The sequence below is a fragment of the Mytilus trossulus genome, chromosome 9, assembly GCF_036588685.1.
Source record: "Mytilus trossulus isolate FHL-02 chromosome 9, PNRI_Mtr1.1.1.hap1, whole genome shotgun sequence".
Lineage (NCBI taxonomy): Eukaryota > Metazoa > Mollusca > Bivalvia > Mytilida > Mytilidae > Mytilus > Mytilus trossulus.
Window position 1 is genome coordinate 55,152,105 of NC_086381.1, and position 18,320 is coordinate 55,170,424.

General features: G+C 33.2%; 1 protein-coding gene across 1 annotated transcript; it reads left to right on the top strand.

Annotated features, from left to right (window-relative positions):
- The first annotated feature begins 312 nt into the window (after positions 1 to 312).
- On the top strand, positions 313 to 11,874 carry LOC134683134 (sulfotransferase 1B1-like). Its single transcript, XM_063542250.1, has 6 exons — positions 313 to 406; positions 3,509 to 3,708; positions 7,252 to 7,575; positions 8,958 to 9,058; positions 9,507 to 9,675; positions 11,310 to 11,874. Exons 2-6 carry the CDS (start codon positions 3,510 to 3,512, stop codon positions 11,417 to 11,419), a joined length of 903 nt encoding a protein of 300 aa, XP_063398320.1. The 5' UTR covers positions 313 to 406; position 3,509; the 3' UTR covers positions 11,420 to 11,874.
- Positions 11,875 to 18,320: the final 6,446 nt, after the last annotated feature.

An 18,320-nucleotide genomic window follows, 5' to 3' on the forward strand; every position in this document is an offset into this window, starting at 1 on the left:
TCCCCTCCCTCTTTTGAAGTTAAATGGTTTCTTTCTAATTTAATAATACCGACAATGTAGTACGTGCTAGATATTAAACTTCATAATAGAGGTTCAAAAGGTTGACCGTATATTTCAATGGGGTATACGTATGCATTCCTTATTAACATAATCGTGATAAAATATTGCCTTTCTTTTGTATTCCTTTTTTAGAAGCTACGAATAAGCCCAAAGAAATGCATGATTGATATTGTTCGTATCTTGCATCAGCTGCAAACAGAAAAGTCAATATTATCAATTGACAATATAACAAATACGTACCAGATTTTTGACACACTACGAACTAAATATTAACCTTTCTTTATATTGCATATAAATACTGACCTGGTTAATTTAGCGCAAACAATCATTTAACAAGAAAATCAAGGTATGTACATTCAAAATCTGTACAATTGTGTATAATGCTTTATTATAATTATTGGTGTTTTTTTGAACTAGCGGTTTAGAATGGTTCTTTTTAGATGATGTGTAGTTTGTACTTAAACTATACATTTTACACAAAAAATTGACATACCATGCATACGTCACGAGATAAAAACTAACTAACAGGCATTCTAGATTTTTCCAAATCAACCACGACCCAATACCAATACTATGTTGAAAAAATCGAAAAGACTATAACAATTTTTTTTTTTTTTAAATCTCAACATCCCATCATCCCAAAATCTTCTTTGTTTTAAAATTGTCAATTTTTCTATATATATATATCAATATATGTCAATAGCAATAGTGTTAAACTGATAACCGTATACACACGAGTTACGACGATCCCAATATGGCGACGGCAGATATGGATAAAACGTTTCAGTCATTTTTATACGCCCATCTTTTAGACGGGACGTATTATGGTATACCATTGTCCGTCCGTCCGTTGTCCACACTTCGGACAATAACTCAAAAACGCTTTCACCAATTTCCATAAAACTTTGGTGAATTGTTTACATCTATTGACGTAAGCTCGCTTTCGGTTTATTGGGCTTTATTCATAAAAAAAAAAGGGGGGGGGTTTCAACACTTCGGGCAATAACTCAAAAAGGCTTTCACCAATGTCCATGAAACTTTGGTGAATTCTTTATATCTATTGATGTAAGCTCCCTTTCAATTTTCATAAATTTCAGATTTTAAGTTTTGGATTTATGGGGCTTTATTCATAAAAAAGGGGGATTTTTAACACTTCGGACAATAACTCAAAAAGGCTTTCCCCAATGTCCATGAAACTTTGGTGAATTGTTTATATCTATTGATGTAAATTCCCTTTCAATTTTTATAAATTTCAGATTTTACATTTCCGTGTTATGAATTTTTATGCTTAAAAAAGGGGAGATTTTCCAATTTCGGGACAATAACTTATACGCCCGTCTTTTAGAGCAACGGGCGTATCATGCGCTAAAGCGTAGCCCTTTATTCTTAAATGTAGCATGACTGGTTTTATTTAGATAAGTATTCAAAAGGGTCAGCAATTAGTATCATTTGCTCAAATTACATTTGTTTATATATTTAGGGACGTATTATTGATTACCGATTTGGGGTTTCCAATCGTTTCGGAGGGATACTTAGTTGAGGCAAGGATTTGTATAGTTAAAAGTAAAAACACAAAAATACTGAACTCCGAGGAAAATTCAAAAAGGAAAATCAAAAATCAAAAGGCAAAATCAAAAGTCCAAACACATCAAACGAATGGATAACAACTGTCATATTCCTGACTTGGTACAGGCATTTTCTAATGTAGAAATTGGTGGATTGAACCTGGTTTTATAGCTAGCTAAATCTCTCACTTGTATGACAGTCTCATCAAATTCCATTACATTTGCAACGATTTATGAACAAAACAAACATACTCAAAGAGTAAAAATATCAAAAATAGGGGTACAGCAGTCAATATTGCGTTATCATCTTAAAATCATTATAAAAACAACAAATGTAACGAAGAATCACAAAAAGGCATACATCCTTGGTTGAGGAAAATAGTGGGGTCATTACAGATTTTGGAAACGACTTGATCAGTATTTTTTTCAGCGTGAAATGTCGTAGCAAAATTATTCTTTACCATCCGTATTTATATTTACTGGTTATCCGTGGACAGAGGATTTAAAAAGATAGAAAACATGTATTTACATTTCTTCTCAGTTTATAACATGTTTAAAAATCATTCGAGATTATATTTTATTGTTTTTGAAATAAATTCTGTTATTCATGTTAATGGGCACTTTGACCTTTACTGGTTTACTTGACATATAATGGTTTTTGATGTGTTTTGTTATTTGATTTTGCCATGTGATTAAGGACTTTCCGGTTAAATTTTCCGCTAAGTTCAGTATTTTTGTGATTTTACTATTTACTTTTATAAATTGTTACTTAGATCAATGTAGATGGAGAGTTGTATCATTGACAATCATACCACATCTTCCTATATATAGTAATAATACACGCGTGTTGGTCGTAGTTAATTTAAACTTTGAAACCTCAGCGCCCATGTTTTAACAATAATATATTGTATGACACACAGTAACCAGAAAGTCTCAACATTGTGACAGAAAGACTCAACCAATGCCTTTATTATTGTTTATATCTCAACCATTTAAATTTTTCATTTTTCTGCTAAGAATAGGCTTGACAAACACATATTTTTGCAATTAACAGAATAAATTATCGTTAAGCATAAAAATAAACACAAATTATTGACAAAGTTTCTTGCTAAATCGTTAATTTCATAGCAGTTCACTATCGGATTCAAAGATAGTAAACATGATAAACCGTAGGAGAAAATTGATTGTGACTTCAATATCAGATATATCGAACCAAGATGAGACATATTAGTTACAATTCTTATTTTCTATGGCATGACATTCTCCTATTTTACGAAAAATATCATTAATTTTCAGTAAATTGACGAAAAGTCGACTTACCCTGTGCTTATTTTAAATATTTTGAACCAGAAAACCTCAACAGGAAGTGCCAGAATACTTTTTTCCGTCTCATCATTTGGTTGAGATTAGATGGTTGTTTTATACTCTTTGGTAGAGTTGTTGTCTCTTTGTCACATTCCCCATTTCAATTCTTAACTTTATGAACAAACTTTTCTTGAAAAGATATATATTGAACGTTCAGCGGCAAATGTTTCGTGCAGATTTATGCAGGGTGATTACAAAATATGCCCCATCGCGCGAATTTTTGTTGAAATGATATTCATAGTAAATTTTGGTAATTGACTATTTTTTTTACCTGTTTATGGTCAGAATATATGGAAACTTAATCAAAACTTTATTCATTATTGTTATTTATATGTTTGAATGATTGAATTGGGTATATACTAGTATATTGTATTTTAATGTATGGCTGTAAACTATATACATGTACATGTTTTTTGTTTGAGGACCTAAATGAAAATTATACTATAATAGGCTTAGCTCTAGATCTAATTGTGTTACCCTTTTTAAATAAAGAATTTATTATATTTATTATTACACAGAATGGAAATGTCTGCCGAAATGATGAAGGCTATAAAGGAAATGAGGTCCATGCCTCCCGTACCATGTCCAGAGTATGAAGGAATACCTTACCCAACCTTTCTAACTTTTCGAAACAAAGGAGCAGAACAAACCATACAGGGAATAAAGGAGTTCCAGTCACGGGAAACAGATATAATGATATGCACTCATTCAAAGTCAGGTACATGTATACATTGTATGTAATAATTATTTAATTTCGTAAATTGAAGACCGTTGGTTTTCCCGTTTGAATGGTTTTACACTAGTAATTTTGGGGCCCTTGATAGCTTGTTGTTCGGTATGAGCCAGGGCTCCGTGTTAATTGAAGACCGTACATTGACCTATAATGGTTTAATTTTTTTAAATTGTTATTTGGATGGACAGTTGTCTCATTGGCACTCACACCATATCTTCCTACAATGTATATCTATATTCATTAGTTTGCGGGATTTTCTCGCTGTGTTGAGGACCCACTGATGGTCCTTGGTATGTTTCCTGCTCTTTGATCGGGTTGTTGTTTATCTAACACATTCCAAATTTCCATTCTTCCTATTTTAAAGAACTGATAACCTTCGAATTTATTTCATACCTGAAACATTTTCAAAATGTTTTTTTTATCTTTACTTAAATTTATGTTATTGCAGCCCCATGTTAGTAAATAAACCAATCACCAATTGATTAACAATCCTTTATAAATTTTATGCGTCCGAAGCGTTTTCCTGGTTTTATCTTCACCAGGAACGCTCAAAGCCCAATATTTGAAAACCAGGGATGTTTAGCAGTCGGCAATGCTCGGTAGAATCCGCTACTCGTTAGACGAGGCTGTGGAATCGGCCGAGTTGTGAAGAATTGGGTGTTTAGAAACAGAAACAGTTTATGAGATATATGAACAACAAGAATGTGTCCATAGAACATCGATCCATCAAACGCACTTTTATTTTCTATGTTAAATGGACCGTAAAATTAGGGTCAAACTTGGCATTAAAACTAGAACGATACTATCATAGGAAACATATGTGATCAGTTTCAAGTTGATTGGACTTCTTCATCAAACACTACCTTGACCAAATAATTTAACCATCAATTTTAACCTGAAGTGGGACAGACGAAAGGACGGACGAATGCACAGACCGAAAACGTTATGCCCCTAGGGGCATAAAAATCCCCAAACTAATAACATCTAAGGTCAACTTTTAAAATTGTCTTGATGTTAAGGCCTGTCTTTTTTAATAATTTCTAAAATTAGTCGAAGTGTGGACTGTTGATCTGATAAAATTTCTATCAGCGACTGGTTGTCCATTAGCAGCGTTATTGACCTAGGACTACAAAATCACTCTAATCGGCTCAACAGCGCAATTTTGATAGATTTTTTTTGAAAATATTTGGTATGTATTACAAACCAGGCCAGGGTCATTTTTTGTCGAGCCAACTCAACTTTTGTCAATAAGGCGTGACAAAGCGATCTTTTATTCTCTCAGCGCCGCCGCTCGCGGCGTTCACAAATGTTCACTAGATGTGATTTAAGTTTTTCAAATTTGATTACTTTCTTAAAATATCTTTGATTTCTAGAAAATTTGGAGTATATTTTGTAAACAAAATCTTGTTTATTTGTATTTTACTCATAAATGAACTTTTTTGCCAGTTATCATTTCTTTCACTCTGAAATTTTAACAACATTTTTTTATACAATCCTGGATTTTTACCAAACGTGGACAGAAGTATATTGAAGGCTGTAAGGTTACCTAAATAGTTGTTAATTTCTGTATCAGTTGTTTTCTTATGAAAAGTTGTCTCATAAGCAATCATACCACATCTTTAATTTATAATTAGTTTTTTATCCAGTTCACATAACTTACCGTCCGCAGTTAAGGTTTTTAAAACATTTGTTAGATTGATAAACCATCCTTGACTTATGCCAAACTTGGACAGAAGCTTCTTACAACCAAACAATAGTATCTAGAGGAGAGTTTTCATAATTTTCCCTCAGTTTTGTTGAACCCCGCGTCTAACAGCAAGAGAAGGCGATACACTAGCTTCCGCAGAACTCTTACGAATTTTGTTCGGATGCAAATTGATGAAGTTTAAAAAGGCTTGTCCTTGAATGCAAATTTTACAAAAAAAATAAATGTATAAAGTTGGTTATTTTTTATCAAATTCTATCAACATTAAAATGTTACGCGGAATGTTTTTTCTACTCTTTTTCGGAAATACGTAAAACTTTTGATAATTGTTTAAAGTATGTTATAAGTATGGAGAATATTCAGTATGACTTAAACAATTTATATTAGTGACAAATGCCAACATCTTATTAGTAAATAATAGGAAAAAAAAGATTCAAAGACTCGTATACATATTGAAAGACATATTTCGCTTATTAGCAAAATTTAAATTTAAATTTAGCCAAAAATAGACCTAAGAAATTGTCCGCGTATAGCCGCCATGCGTACTAATGCAATTTTGACCAAATCAGCTATTATAAACAATATGGCGGGAAAATGTTTTATTGGATCAACCTTATTTCAGTTCGACAAAAGAAGTATAACAAAATATCGAACTTTAAGGCAAACTAAAAAGGAGAAGTCCATAATAACTAACAACAAACAAATCGCTATCAACCAACAAAACAACTAAAAATTAAAAGAAGACTGTCATATAAAGAAATGAAGACACCAATTTATACATATGGATCATTCAATACATTTTTATTGTGCTGCAGCCCTAGTAGTAGCACATAATGTATTTTAACTGTATTGTGCCGCTTCGTTTAACATGGTTTTTTTCATTTAACATTAAAATTTGCCATATACATGTATAAGTGGGAGGTTTGGCTAGCCGTAAAACAAAGTTCAACCCATCATGTTTTCTTAAATGTGCTGAGTGTACCAAGTCAGAGTTATGAGAGTTATCAAATTTCGTAACTATGTATGTTTGCGTTTGTTTTTGGTGTTGCTGTTGCATCGTTGTTTTCCTCTAACAGATGATGTGTTTCCCTCGGTTTTAGTTTGTACCCCTCATTTGTTATATCTCAATCCATTTATGTTTTTTGTACAGCGGTATAATATACTATTGGCTTTAAAAGTCACATTATTTTATTATTTCAATATGATGAAATGTGGTAAATAAAACCGTAGTTATCACTGAACTAGTATATATTTGTTTAGGGGCCAGTTGAAGGACGCCTTCGGGTGCGGGAATTTCTCGCTACATTGAAGACCTGTTGGTGACCTTTTGCTGTTGTTTTTTCTATGGTCGGATTGTTGTCTCTTTGACACAATTCCCATTTCCATTCTCAATTTGATAATTTCCAATGATGAAACTGTCCACCAGAGACCAAAGGAAGAGCATATGTTCTGCTAGCAAATAACTGTAAATGTTTTGAGAAAGAGTTATTTGAAGTTGATGTGTGTTTTGCTGTCTTGAAAAAAAGTCTATTACGGGAAATCGATTGAAAAGAAGCGTTTGATTGTGGGTTTTTTCAGTTTTTTTTAGGGAGAAAAAAAGGGGGGGGGGTAATTTTGGCACTGAACAAAGCAATTTTGGCACTGAACAAGGCAAATTTTAATAATATATCAATAAAATTAAGAATGGAAATGAGGATTTTGTCAACACTATTTAGCATTTATTACATGCATTGTATGTAACTGAAGCAGAACATTTAATGACAGCCGAATTACCTAAGGAATAAAAAGGCAATTTAGTCATTATGTACATATCCTTATTGCAGGCACTCATTGGACATATGAAATTTTGGCATTGATTATAAGTAATACAACAGAATTAGCCAAAGAGACAAAGGGGGAAAAGATGCTGGAAGCAATACCAGATTTATCCGTGCTTGATGCGCTTACATCTCCCAGAATTCTCGACACGCATGTGCAGTTCCAGTATATACCCACACGTCATGTTAAAAAAGGCGGGAAAATTATTCACATGATAAGGAATCCTAAAGATGTCAGCGTTTCACTCTATAACCACGCCAGGAAAGATATTTCTCTAAATTTAGATATACCATGGAATGAGTACTTTGAAATTTGGATGACGGGAAAAGGTAAGATTCGTTCGAATATAGTTGCACAAACTGGTATATACACCAATATCGAGTTAAAAGTAATTCAAACTTCAACTTGTTGTTTTTCATCTATTTTTGTATGCCAGTTTACTTAGAGCTGCATTTAAATGAACTGGCATTTGCACAAACCTTATTTTCATGTATGTTATATGTTATACTTGTGTTTTTGCAACAGCGTTTTAGAAAGTCGTGGTTGATTTAAGTGCCTTATAGTAAACGGATCTAAATTATGATGGAACCAATTTGTTTCTCTCTTGATTGACCGCTACCGGTATGATTTTAAAAAGCGTTTTGATAAAACAAAAATGCAATCAAGCATATCTGATGTATGTACGGCCATTTTTGTCGAGACATAGCGATCCTACATTCCGTCGTCGTCGTCGGTGTCAACAAATATTCACTCAGTGGTTACAGTTTTTTTAATTTTAATAACTTTCTTAAACTATACTGGATTTCTAACAAACTTGGACATAAGCTGGTTTATGATCATAAGCTAGACTAAGTATCCAGAAGTAAATTTTGTAATTTTTCCGTATTTTACTTATAAATTGTCTTAGATTTTCTGCCGGGAAACATTACATTCACTCTGTGATTAAAGTTTTTTTTTTTAATTTTAATAACTTTCTTAAAGTAAAACTATCCTGGGTTTGTACCAAATTTTGACAGAAGCTAGTTTATGATCATAAGATAGTATCCAGAAGTTTATTTGTTAACAAGATAAATCCATTTTTCCGTATTTTCCTTTTAAATGGACTTAGATTTTCTGTTAGGAAACAACACATTTACTCTGTGTTTAAAGTTTTTAGAATTTGTAATAACTTTCTTATACTATTTTGGATTTGTACCAAACTTGAACAGAAGCTTGTTTATGACCAAAAGCTAGTATCTACAAGGCAGTTTTGTTAAAATTTTGTACATATGTATATGTATTTTACTTATAAATGGACTTAGTTTTTCTTCCAGTTAATATTACATACAGTCTGCAGTTAAAGTTTTTAAATAAAATTGAGAATGGAAATGGGGAATGTGTCATTTGTTAGATTCGTAAACTATCCTGGATTTTTACCAAACTTGGACAGAAGCTTCTTACAATCAAAAGATAGTATCAAGAGGAATATTTTTATTGATTTTTTCCTCATTTTTCATATGTTTTTGTTTAGTCTGTGACAGCAAAAGTAGACAAGACACTGGGTTCTGCAGAACTCTTATGATTTTTTTTATAACTAGTTCGTAAAATGCAAGACAATATGATATATATTTGATGTACATTAAAATTAAATATCTGGGTTTTTTTAACGCGACTTACTGCATATCAATTATCAATTTCAAAACATAAACAATGATTTAAACATTTTTTGAAGTACCGTATGGTTCATGGTTTGATTATGAACGTGGAATGGAACAAGCAGAAAAAGATCATCCGGGGCTAATTTACACGTGTTACTACGAGGATATGAAAAAGGTATAGTCTATAATAAGGGTATATAGACGGGGTTTACATGATGGTCAAAAAGGGCAAATTGAAGATAGATAGACAAATGCAGAGATAAGTGACAAATAGGCAAAAACGAATAGAGATTATCAACATATGAATAAATGAATATATAATACAAAATGATTAGTCGATAAACTACAAAAAATAAGAACAATGGGGGGCTGAACCTAAAAAAAAAGCCAACATTTATGAAAAGTGAAAATGGATTAAAAACTAAACAGAACAGAATTTCAGACACCATCATTCGGACTTTTAATTTTTTGTTGAATTAGAAACTTGCTATAATTATCCTCAGCTGCCGTATGATAATAGGTTTTATAACTTTTAGGTGTGATGCTTAGTACATGTAGTACATGTAGTATGTGGATTTATTACTTTATTATTTCACTATTCAAACTATCATATTATCTTTTAGAATCCAACTAAAGAAATTAAGAAGCTGGCAGACTTTCTTGAAATAAACATAACAGAAGAAACTGTTGAGGGCATTGCCAAGGCAACAATGTTTGACAATATGCAGAAGAACAAAATGGATGGGACAAAATTCATATCAAGTGATGGACAAGGTTTTATTTATAGAAAAGGTAAGTATATAACGTATGTTCCTAGTTGATAATGTTATCTTTAAAAAGAACACAATTACAGTACAAGTTTATATATACTTGATTTCTTTGAATGAAAACAAATCTTTACAATTTCGAACTCCAGGAGCACTATGTTGTACCTACCTTTATAAAGAACGTTAAATCTAAACATTTGTACATGTTTGTATAATTATAAGCATTCCTTTTGATTTGCTAACCACAATCGCAAGACACTCCACATGCTCCAGTATCGCATTTTATTTCCGTATAAAATATAAAAGCTATTGCGTGTACACGTGTATCCGTGGCAATTAATGTTGAGGTGATACATTGAAAAAACAAACAAAAAGCTTCATATAACTACAGCTTTTAAGTTTATCATGTTCATGGTTGTATGTAAAAAAAAAATGCAATTTTATATGGTAACATGTATAGTAAAAGCGTTGAACGTGCGCATATTTTGTATATTAAGCGCAGAAGTGTTGACTTTTACATCTATGTCCTTTGGTTTTGTGTGGATATGTGTCTGTTTGGTAATCATACAACTGATTATTTCGTTCATCCTGTTTATATGGGAAAGATCCGTTTGCGCCAAAAATGCGTCCTTTTGCGCCACAACTTTTTTTCTCCAAGGCTACGTCTGCGCCACCTGTTTTAAAAATTACATGGTATCATTTGCGCCAAAAATAAAATATACGATTGCGCCAATTTGAAGAAAAATGACTTCTATTTTCTTGTCTTTTGACATATCCCGTATTAAATCTTCAGCAAAGCAATCACCTACTTCATCTGGGTTCAGAAAAGCTAATAAAAAATATGGTGTAACCACTTGCTAACATCACTGCCAACTTTTTTTATACTCTTTTGCTAGCCCAAGATTTTGTATTTTCCGACCCCATGTCGGGCCACGGTGAAAACGACATGCCTCAACTGATAATAATTCCTGGGGAAAACTCTTAAACGACAACGTGCATTCTCTCCTCAAAATTTACATGCATAGATGTAAAATTCATTTGACGATTAAATCTTTCACAACATTCCTTAGGCAAAGAAACACTTTTCTATAACAGTCTCCTGATTTGGAAGACAAAAGGCAATATTAAAGTGGAATTTAATGTCCATTCCTGAATCCATGTATTGTATACAATTGCTGAAAGTCACCTTCCACCAACAACAGAAAAAAATATTTAATGAATAAAAATTTATAAGACAAAAATTATACTAAATATATATAAATACGATCAATATGTGTTTAGGTAAATTGGCGCAAATGAGTTCCGAAAACTGGCGCAATTGATACATTTGAGAGAAAAAATATTGGCGCAAATGATACCCCTGAAAAACAGTAATTGGCGCAAAAGGAGTGCTGCCGTTTATATTTTATATTCTTCTGTGCAACTCATACATATGATATACATTAAAAGTAGATATCTACTTGTCAGAATGTTTAGATTAATCAACAGGAAAAGTTGAATTGATTTATCATCGCATAGTTTCGAATTTCTTTTGGCATTAGAAAAAAAAAGCAACATTTTGATAATTTATCAAAAGAGTGATGAATTAATGTATGTAGGCTGTACAATACAGTTATTGTTTAAATATGCTGTTCACAAATATTTTTATTTTATTTGTAGGTGAGATAGGCGATTGGAAGAATTATTATACTGTTGCTCAAAATGAACGATACGAAGCTCTGTACAAGGAGAAAATGAAGGACAGTAAATACAAATTTCAGTACGAATAAAAATGACTGTGCGAAACGAGTTACTTCAGCCATTTGAGTTCGTAGTTTACAGATAAAGTATAAAGAAATGAGAGCTCATCAACAGAAATTTTAAGAAGTTGACATATTATAAGGGACGTTACTCTTAAAAGTCACTGGAACGTTTGTGTCAATGAATTTTATAGATATATATACCATTAGCTTCTTAGTCACACAGAATATTCAATTTATGTTTCACATGAATGCTTTTAAGGGGGTTACTATGAAACTGCCTGTAATAAATACATTTCTGATTTTCAAGATTTATCTCCATTTACCAAGGTCTGTCTTATTCATTTTATTTTATTTTTAATTTTTATTATGGATAATACTGTCAATATTTTATTCAGATATCATGTTTTGACAGTGTTGTGTTTGAGTTGTTCACTTGTCTTTCGACATCTTCCATGTTCCTCGTCATAAATATTTATCATCCATCAATGTCTTGAATTTTATTTTATTCCAACCAAAATACTCGAAGCGTCGAACTGTTCACATACCAGCGTTTATCTGTGAACGTAAATGTATAGAGGATTTCATGGTATTAATAGCGTTTCATTGATATGTTAAGCGTTTTAAGGGAGATGCCACGCCTTATCGTAAAAAGGAGGAAATGAGAGGTAAGATTGCAAATACAACAAGTATCCATCAAAATTAAAATGAAGTTGAAAAAATTAATTATAAGAAGGTTCATTATAGTTAATTACCGCTAGATATGTTCGTTGTGGATCCATCCTTTACTCACTTGAAAGTGCAGTTTCACATTACCCTTTCAAAAAGGCGTTCAATAAAATTGCACTATATGTACAGTTTTACAGAGTTGCAGTTTATGTACAGCTTAAAAAATGTACAGTTTATATACAGTTTTACAGATGTACAGTTTATATGCAGCTTTACAGTTGTACAGTTTATATACAACATTACGGATGTACAGTTCATATACAGCTTTACATATGTACATTTGATATGCATCTTTAGAACTGTACACCAAGATTACTTGTACTTAAGTAGCTAGGTGTTGTAGACGTACAAGATCAAATTTAATGATATACAAGCATGTTCCAATTTAGAAGTATGTATTCCTATTTTGAGATACAAGAGCCCATTTGGGAATATTAGTATACAATCCTCTCTGAAAAAAACAGGAGACTATTTTCGAATATGCAATGTCCTTGGATATATAAGAGCCATTATGCGGATATTTGTTGTTTTGTGTTTGTTTAGTTGTACGGAATGTATAAATATCAAAACGTGTAATTGACTCACAGGTTATTGAAACTGAAATTACTTTTCTTCAAAGGAGAGGTTTCAAATTGGCGCATCGATAGCCTTATTATACCTATCCACCAGTCGTTGTGTTAAAATAGTGACGCTCTATAAACTAATGAAATCTCGGTAATATTTTCAAAAAGTTTAAAGCAAATACTGTAATTGATTGAAAACGGATATCCAAAATGTATAATGACGCTATTCTGTATACATTTCGGTGCACGTAAAATATCTGAATTACGCTCAGCTGTGAATGGTTTGATGGGGTTTTACCTAATGTTAGTCAATTAAATTGACATTTGGTACTTTGTATATGTGCACTCCTGTTTGTTTCTGCACAAGTATGTACCTCTGTTTACTTCGGAGCTTTCCACTTATCGGATGAGCAATTGTAATATCTACTTATCGACGAAGAGGATAGCTTTATATTTCCATTACAAATATAATTCAAATATGAAATTTGTTTACGTGTGTTCAGAAAAAGTTTTAAGTCTTTAAAATATAAAATGATATTAATAAAAAAACAGAATATACACAGCACAATTGTGGCAATTAGATTTACAATTATGTATGAAAATATTATTTACAACTAAAATTCCTTAATAACATTATACTGAAAATTAAACCAGCAAACGGCAATTGACATTAAAACCTATAAAAAAAATTGCACATGTATCGACCAGTCGTTGTATATGTATCAAACTGGTTCGTAACTCTATGTGTTAGTTATTACTATGGTGAGCACAAACTGACTTGACCACATTTCATACAAACAGAATTTATGGTTAATCAGTGTTTACAAGCTAACAATGAAATAGAAAATATGTCATACTGACATTGTGGTGTCAATTCTTGATACAATGTAACAATGATAGGAGCGAGAAATTGATGCATTTCGTCTAAGCAATGTGTACTTTTCCGTTTTATATTAGTACAAATATTCATGTTATGCAGTATGTTCATGGTACATAGCCAGTAAAGATAATGTGAACGGACTGATCTAACATTCAAGTAAAAGTAACGTTTTCCGGATACCTTTTTACTTAATGCTAGCGCAGCCACGAAATAACCAAATAAACCCAGGTTCTTTACATAAACTATGAAGACCAGTTCTGCCCTGGACACCTTGTCACACTGTCGATGTTTAAACGAACAGCTTAAAATTCATAGTGTTCAAACTGTAAACATATCATCAATTTCATATCCGACTTGGGATAGCCTTTTTTGTGCGGAGGTGGCGTAAAGCAAACACAAGTCATTCAATGTTCATACACGTAAGATAAAAAAAAAGAAATGTTGCAGTTAGATAAAAACTACATGGGCTATTAAATCTCATATAATATAGGTTCATAACTTTTCATTTGTTAAGTGTTTTCTTATGTTCTCTGCTGTCTCTCCATTTTTATATCATGAAATATAAATTGTTAATTTAGGACGATAGGATAAACGTCAATGAAATAGCAACCAAAAGACACCAATAAAGATCTAGAGGTACAAATACAAAATAAAAACTTTAGTCAAATGTCTTAATAGAAAAAATAGTATAAGGGATATCCATTTATGACACAAATTCAGTACATGCACAACCAAAAACTCTACAAAGCAGAGAAACAGCGCTGTTACTGCTAATTATCATCCAAAAGTCAAATTGAAGCCTTCAATTCAAAGCAAAAACAATCTCACTTCACTGAATAAATACGCCATTACTAAAAAAAAACACATAACAACACGCACTTCGTCAAGCATGGGGAAATGTTCTAAGATCTCGACAAGCACGAGATTAACATAATGACAAGAGCTAACTAAGTACACTTACTTACAAAAGTTTACCCTTTATGTTCATTATATAATAATTTAATATAATAAACGCGCTTTTTGAAGTCAAAATCAAGAAGTGAATTGATAACCCAAAATTCTAAAACAAGTCCCGCATTTGTCTTAATAGAACATTCTTATTATGATGAATGATTTTAACATTTCATTGAAGCGAATTAAAAGTATCCAACTCCCGGCAAAAAGAATAGAAATCAAGTGACATATTTCTAACTGGTACATGCATTTTCTAATATAGAAAGCGGTGGATGAAAACTGGTTTTATCGCTAGCTTAATTTATAACTTGTATGACAGTCGAAATTTCACTTACCTTGGAAGCATCATAAGCAACGATAATGGGACAGGGAAAGATATAAAGGCAAGACTATCTAAGGCACGTGCAACATTTGCAAGACTTCTTACAATCTGGAAGTCCAACCAAAACAATTTAAGGACCAAACTGATATCCACATGACATATGTTTTTCAAGTTTGACAGCAACGCAACAAAACCGTAGGCGAGCAGTTAGGCAAAAACATATCTACAAAAAATTTACAACAGCAATGTTAAATCTGTCCTACTGTATGGCTCACAAACTTGGCGTGTTTTAGTGAGTGACCTTCAAAAAGTAGATGCTTTCCATACTAGCTGCCTAAGAAAGATCAACAGAATATTCTGGCCAAAAAAGATCAACAACAAGAGCCTTTTGGAGAAATGTACTGCTAAGAGTATAACAGCAGGAATCAAATAACGAAGATTTAGATGTTTAGGCCATGTACTGAGAATGCCACAACATCGCACACCTAAAACAGTTCTATATTGAACACCACCAAGAAAAAGAAAACCAGGGAGACCTGGAATCACCTGGCGAAGAACTGTAACAGCATAATTAGAAGCAATGGGCTAAACCTTGGGGCCAAGCCTAGTACATGGCTAAGGAGAGTGAGAAGTGGAGGCAGTTGGTTGTGGCCTTATGTACCACCTGGGATGAAGAGGATAAACAAGTAAGTAAATGACTGTCGAAAAGACCGTTTCAATGATATTTCGGATCAGCACATGATCACTGTCTACTTTGATTTTGACACCATGGCATGGACCCAATTGTAAAAATTCATCAAGGATACCAGATTTGTTACTTTTATACGCTTGGTATAAGACTGATCAATGGCCGCGAAGCAACGCAGTTGGAAGGCTAAGAAATTGAAGTGTATTGAGTAAAAAATGTTGAGATATATAATCAGATGGTTGTTGAACGTCAAAATGCAAATTAAATGCATATTAAGAACGAGAACGTATTGATATGATATGAATATAAACCTTCGTTTTACTAGACAGACATGTACTGCCGCTTTCTGACTCCGAGCCGACAAGTATTTGCTCTTAGTCATGCGTGATTAGACGGGAAGCAGCAAATACCAGTTTAAAAGCCTTGGTCTGATCCAGTAGGAGATCGAACTCACGACCCTCCCACTCTCGAGACCAGCACGCTAACATTATACCATAAAAAAATGATGCCAAATCTGCCTTAGGCCAACTATCGTAAAACAGTGTAATTAAATACAGAACTCTAAATCTGACTGAAACCAATAAGTAAATCGTGTACGATAGGTAAAGACGAACAAATAAACAGCATTTGTTAGATTTTTTTCCGGTACACTGTTACCCAAAGCGTTTTGTTTAGAGCAACTTTATAGCATGGTAGACATCTAGCAAACAGATTTCGTGCAATCCATTGCTAGGGCCCGCCTTGAAATTACAGTTGTGTGCGTTTACTATAATATCTTATAAAATATCCAAATTTAATTCATTAACTAGAGCAGATTTTCAAGAGTCAACAAGGTCGACACCACCGGACTATTTACAGTAATTGCCCATTAATAGCGATTTTGTCCCTTTTGGTGTTTATAAAACAAGATTAAAAAGATCTACAAATAAGCCCAAAACGGTCAAATAATCTGCCAACCCCTTATAGGAACTTTTTGTTTGCCAAAGTTATGTGTTTGAAAAATATATTATATAAAATAGTATATATTATAACCTTCGAACGGCAAAAACACAATATTCTGTGTATTAATATGGTTGGAATCGTAAATTGACACCGAACAGGAGTGTGTGCTTTTAATCACAACGTTTACCTTTTTTCCCAATTGCCTGTCATCTTAATTGTAAACTATAAAGGATAGACAGAAACTCTGATCAGCAAAACAAATTTTCCCAACACAGTGTCGCAAATGCTCTTATTGCATTATAATAACATTGGATGTATCTTTCATTATGCTACGTAATTTTGATTGGCTAACAGCAATCTTGCGTCCCTCTGAAATTGATATTCATTACACAATGAAATTTAACCTTCGTGATATCACGAGGTACCACAATAAAGTGCACAGTCAGGTAAATTAAAATAAAAAAAATGATAGAAATCATGTTTTCATGATCCTATCTAAAACATGTAATTGTAAGTATTGAATGCTTCTTTTTTTTAATTTATTAGGGTTGTTAAAGCCTCGGTCACACCTTATCGGATAGCACGAACGGACGCCTTACGGATAACTTTTTTTCAATCCGTTCATGTCCGTTAGACAACCGTTCTTATCCGTTAGACGTCCGTCCATATCCGTTGCATGTCCGTTAAGCGTACGTTTTATCCGTCGACGTCCGTTCTGTCCGATGGAAAATTTTGAGCATGTTCAAAACTTTGAACGGACCTCCAACGGAAAAAATGTCCGTTGAACGTCCGTTAGGCGTCCGTTTTGTACGGTACTCGTCCGTTTCGTTTCTGTTTGTATCCGTTACGTGTCCATTATACATCCGTTGGAGGTCTGGAAGATAAATTCACCAACGGACTTCTACCGGACGTTTAACGGATAAAACGGATGTTGAACGGATGAGTAACGGACTTCTACCGGACGTATGACGGATTAAACGGATGATGAACGGATCGCGTCAGAAATACCAATTATTTGTATGTCAGATTTCATTAAGTTAATGAATTCTTATTATTCATAATCGATCTTAGAGTATAAGCACGTCTCCACAATCAAGCAGTTCTTATTCAGGCCAGACAATGCCCTTTGGCGGAATTTTGAAGAACAAACCAATACCAGTTACACATAAACATTTTGAATATTTATGCGATTTACATGTATTATTATTGTCGCCTTTGATTTTTCCGTATATCTTGTTTATCCGTTTTATCCGGTACGCTTCCGTTAGGAGTTCGTTTTATGCGTTACTCGTCCGTTGGATGTACGTTCGACATCCGTTCTGTCCGGTACGTGTCCGTTTCTCGTACGTTGCATATCCGGTGTGTGTCCGTTATGCATCCGTTACACGTCCGTTTTATTCGGTCAGTACATCAACGGACTCCCAACGGATAACAATTTAGTCAACGGACAACTTTTATTTTCATCCGTTAGGCGTCCGTTCGTGCTATCCGGTAAGGTGTGACCGAGGCTTAAAGCGTTTAACGTGCGCACATGTTTTGTATAAAACACTTCCGCGCTCCATACAAAATGAACTTCGGTCAACGATTTTACACAGCAATGAATTTACAAAAAGAAGCATTCAATTCTTATGTAGAAAAGTGCCAGGTAAGCGAAACATGCTTCCTACCATGAAATCTCTAGATTCGTGTCTAGATCCCCTTCTTTTTTTAAGGTGGTACCTAACACTACAGGGAGATAACTCTGTAAAGTCAGCTAAACGTTTTAATTACGTTGTGTTGTAAAAGGAACATTAAGCTTCTCAATGATCAAAATTGGTGTTTGTCAAACTGCTGTATAACCAGTGTAATTTTTC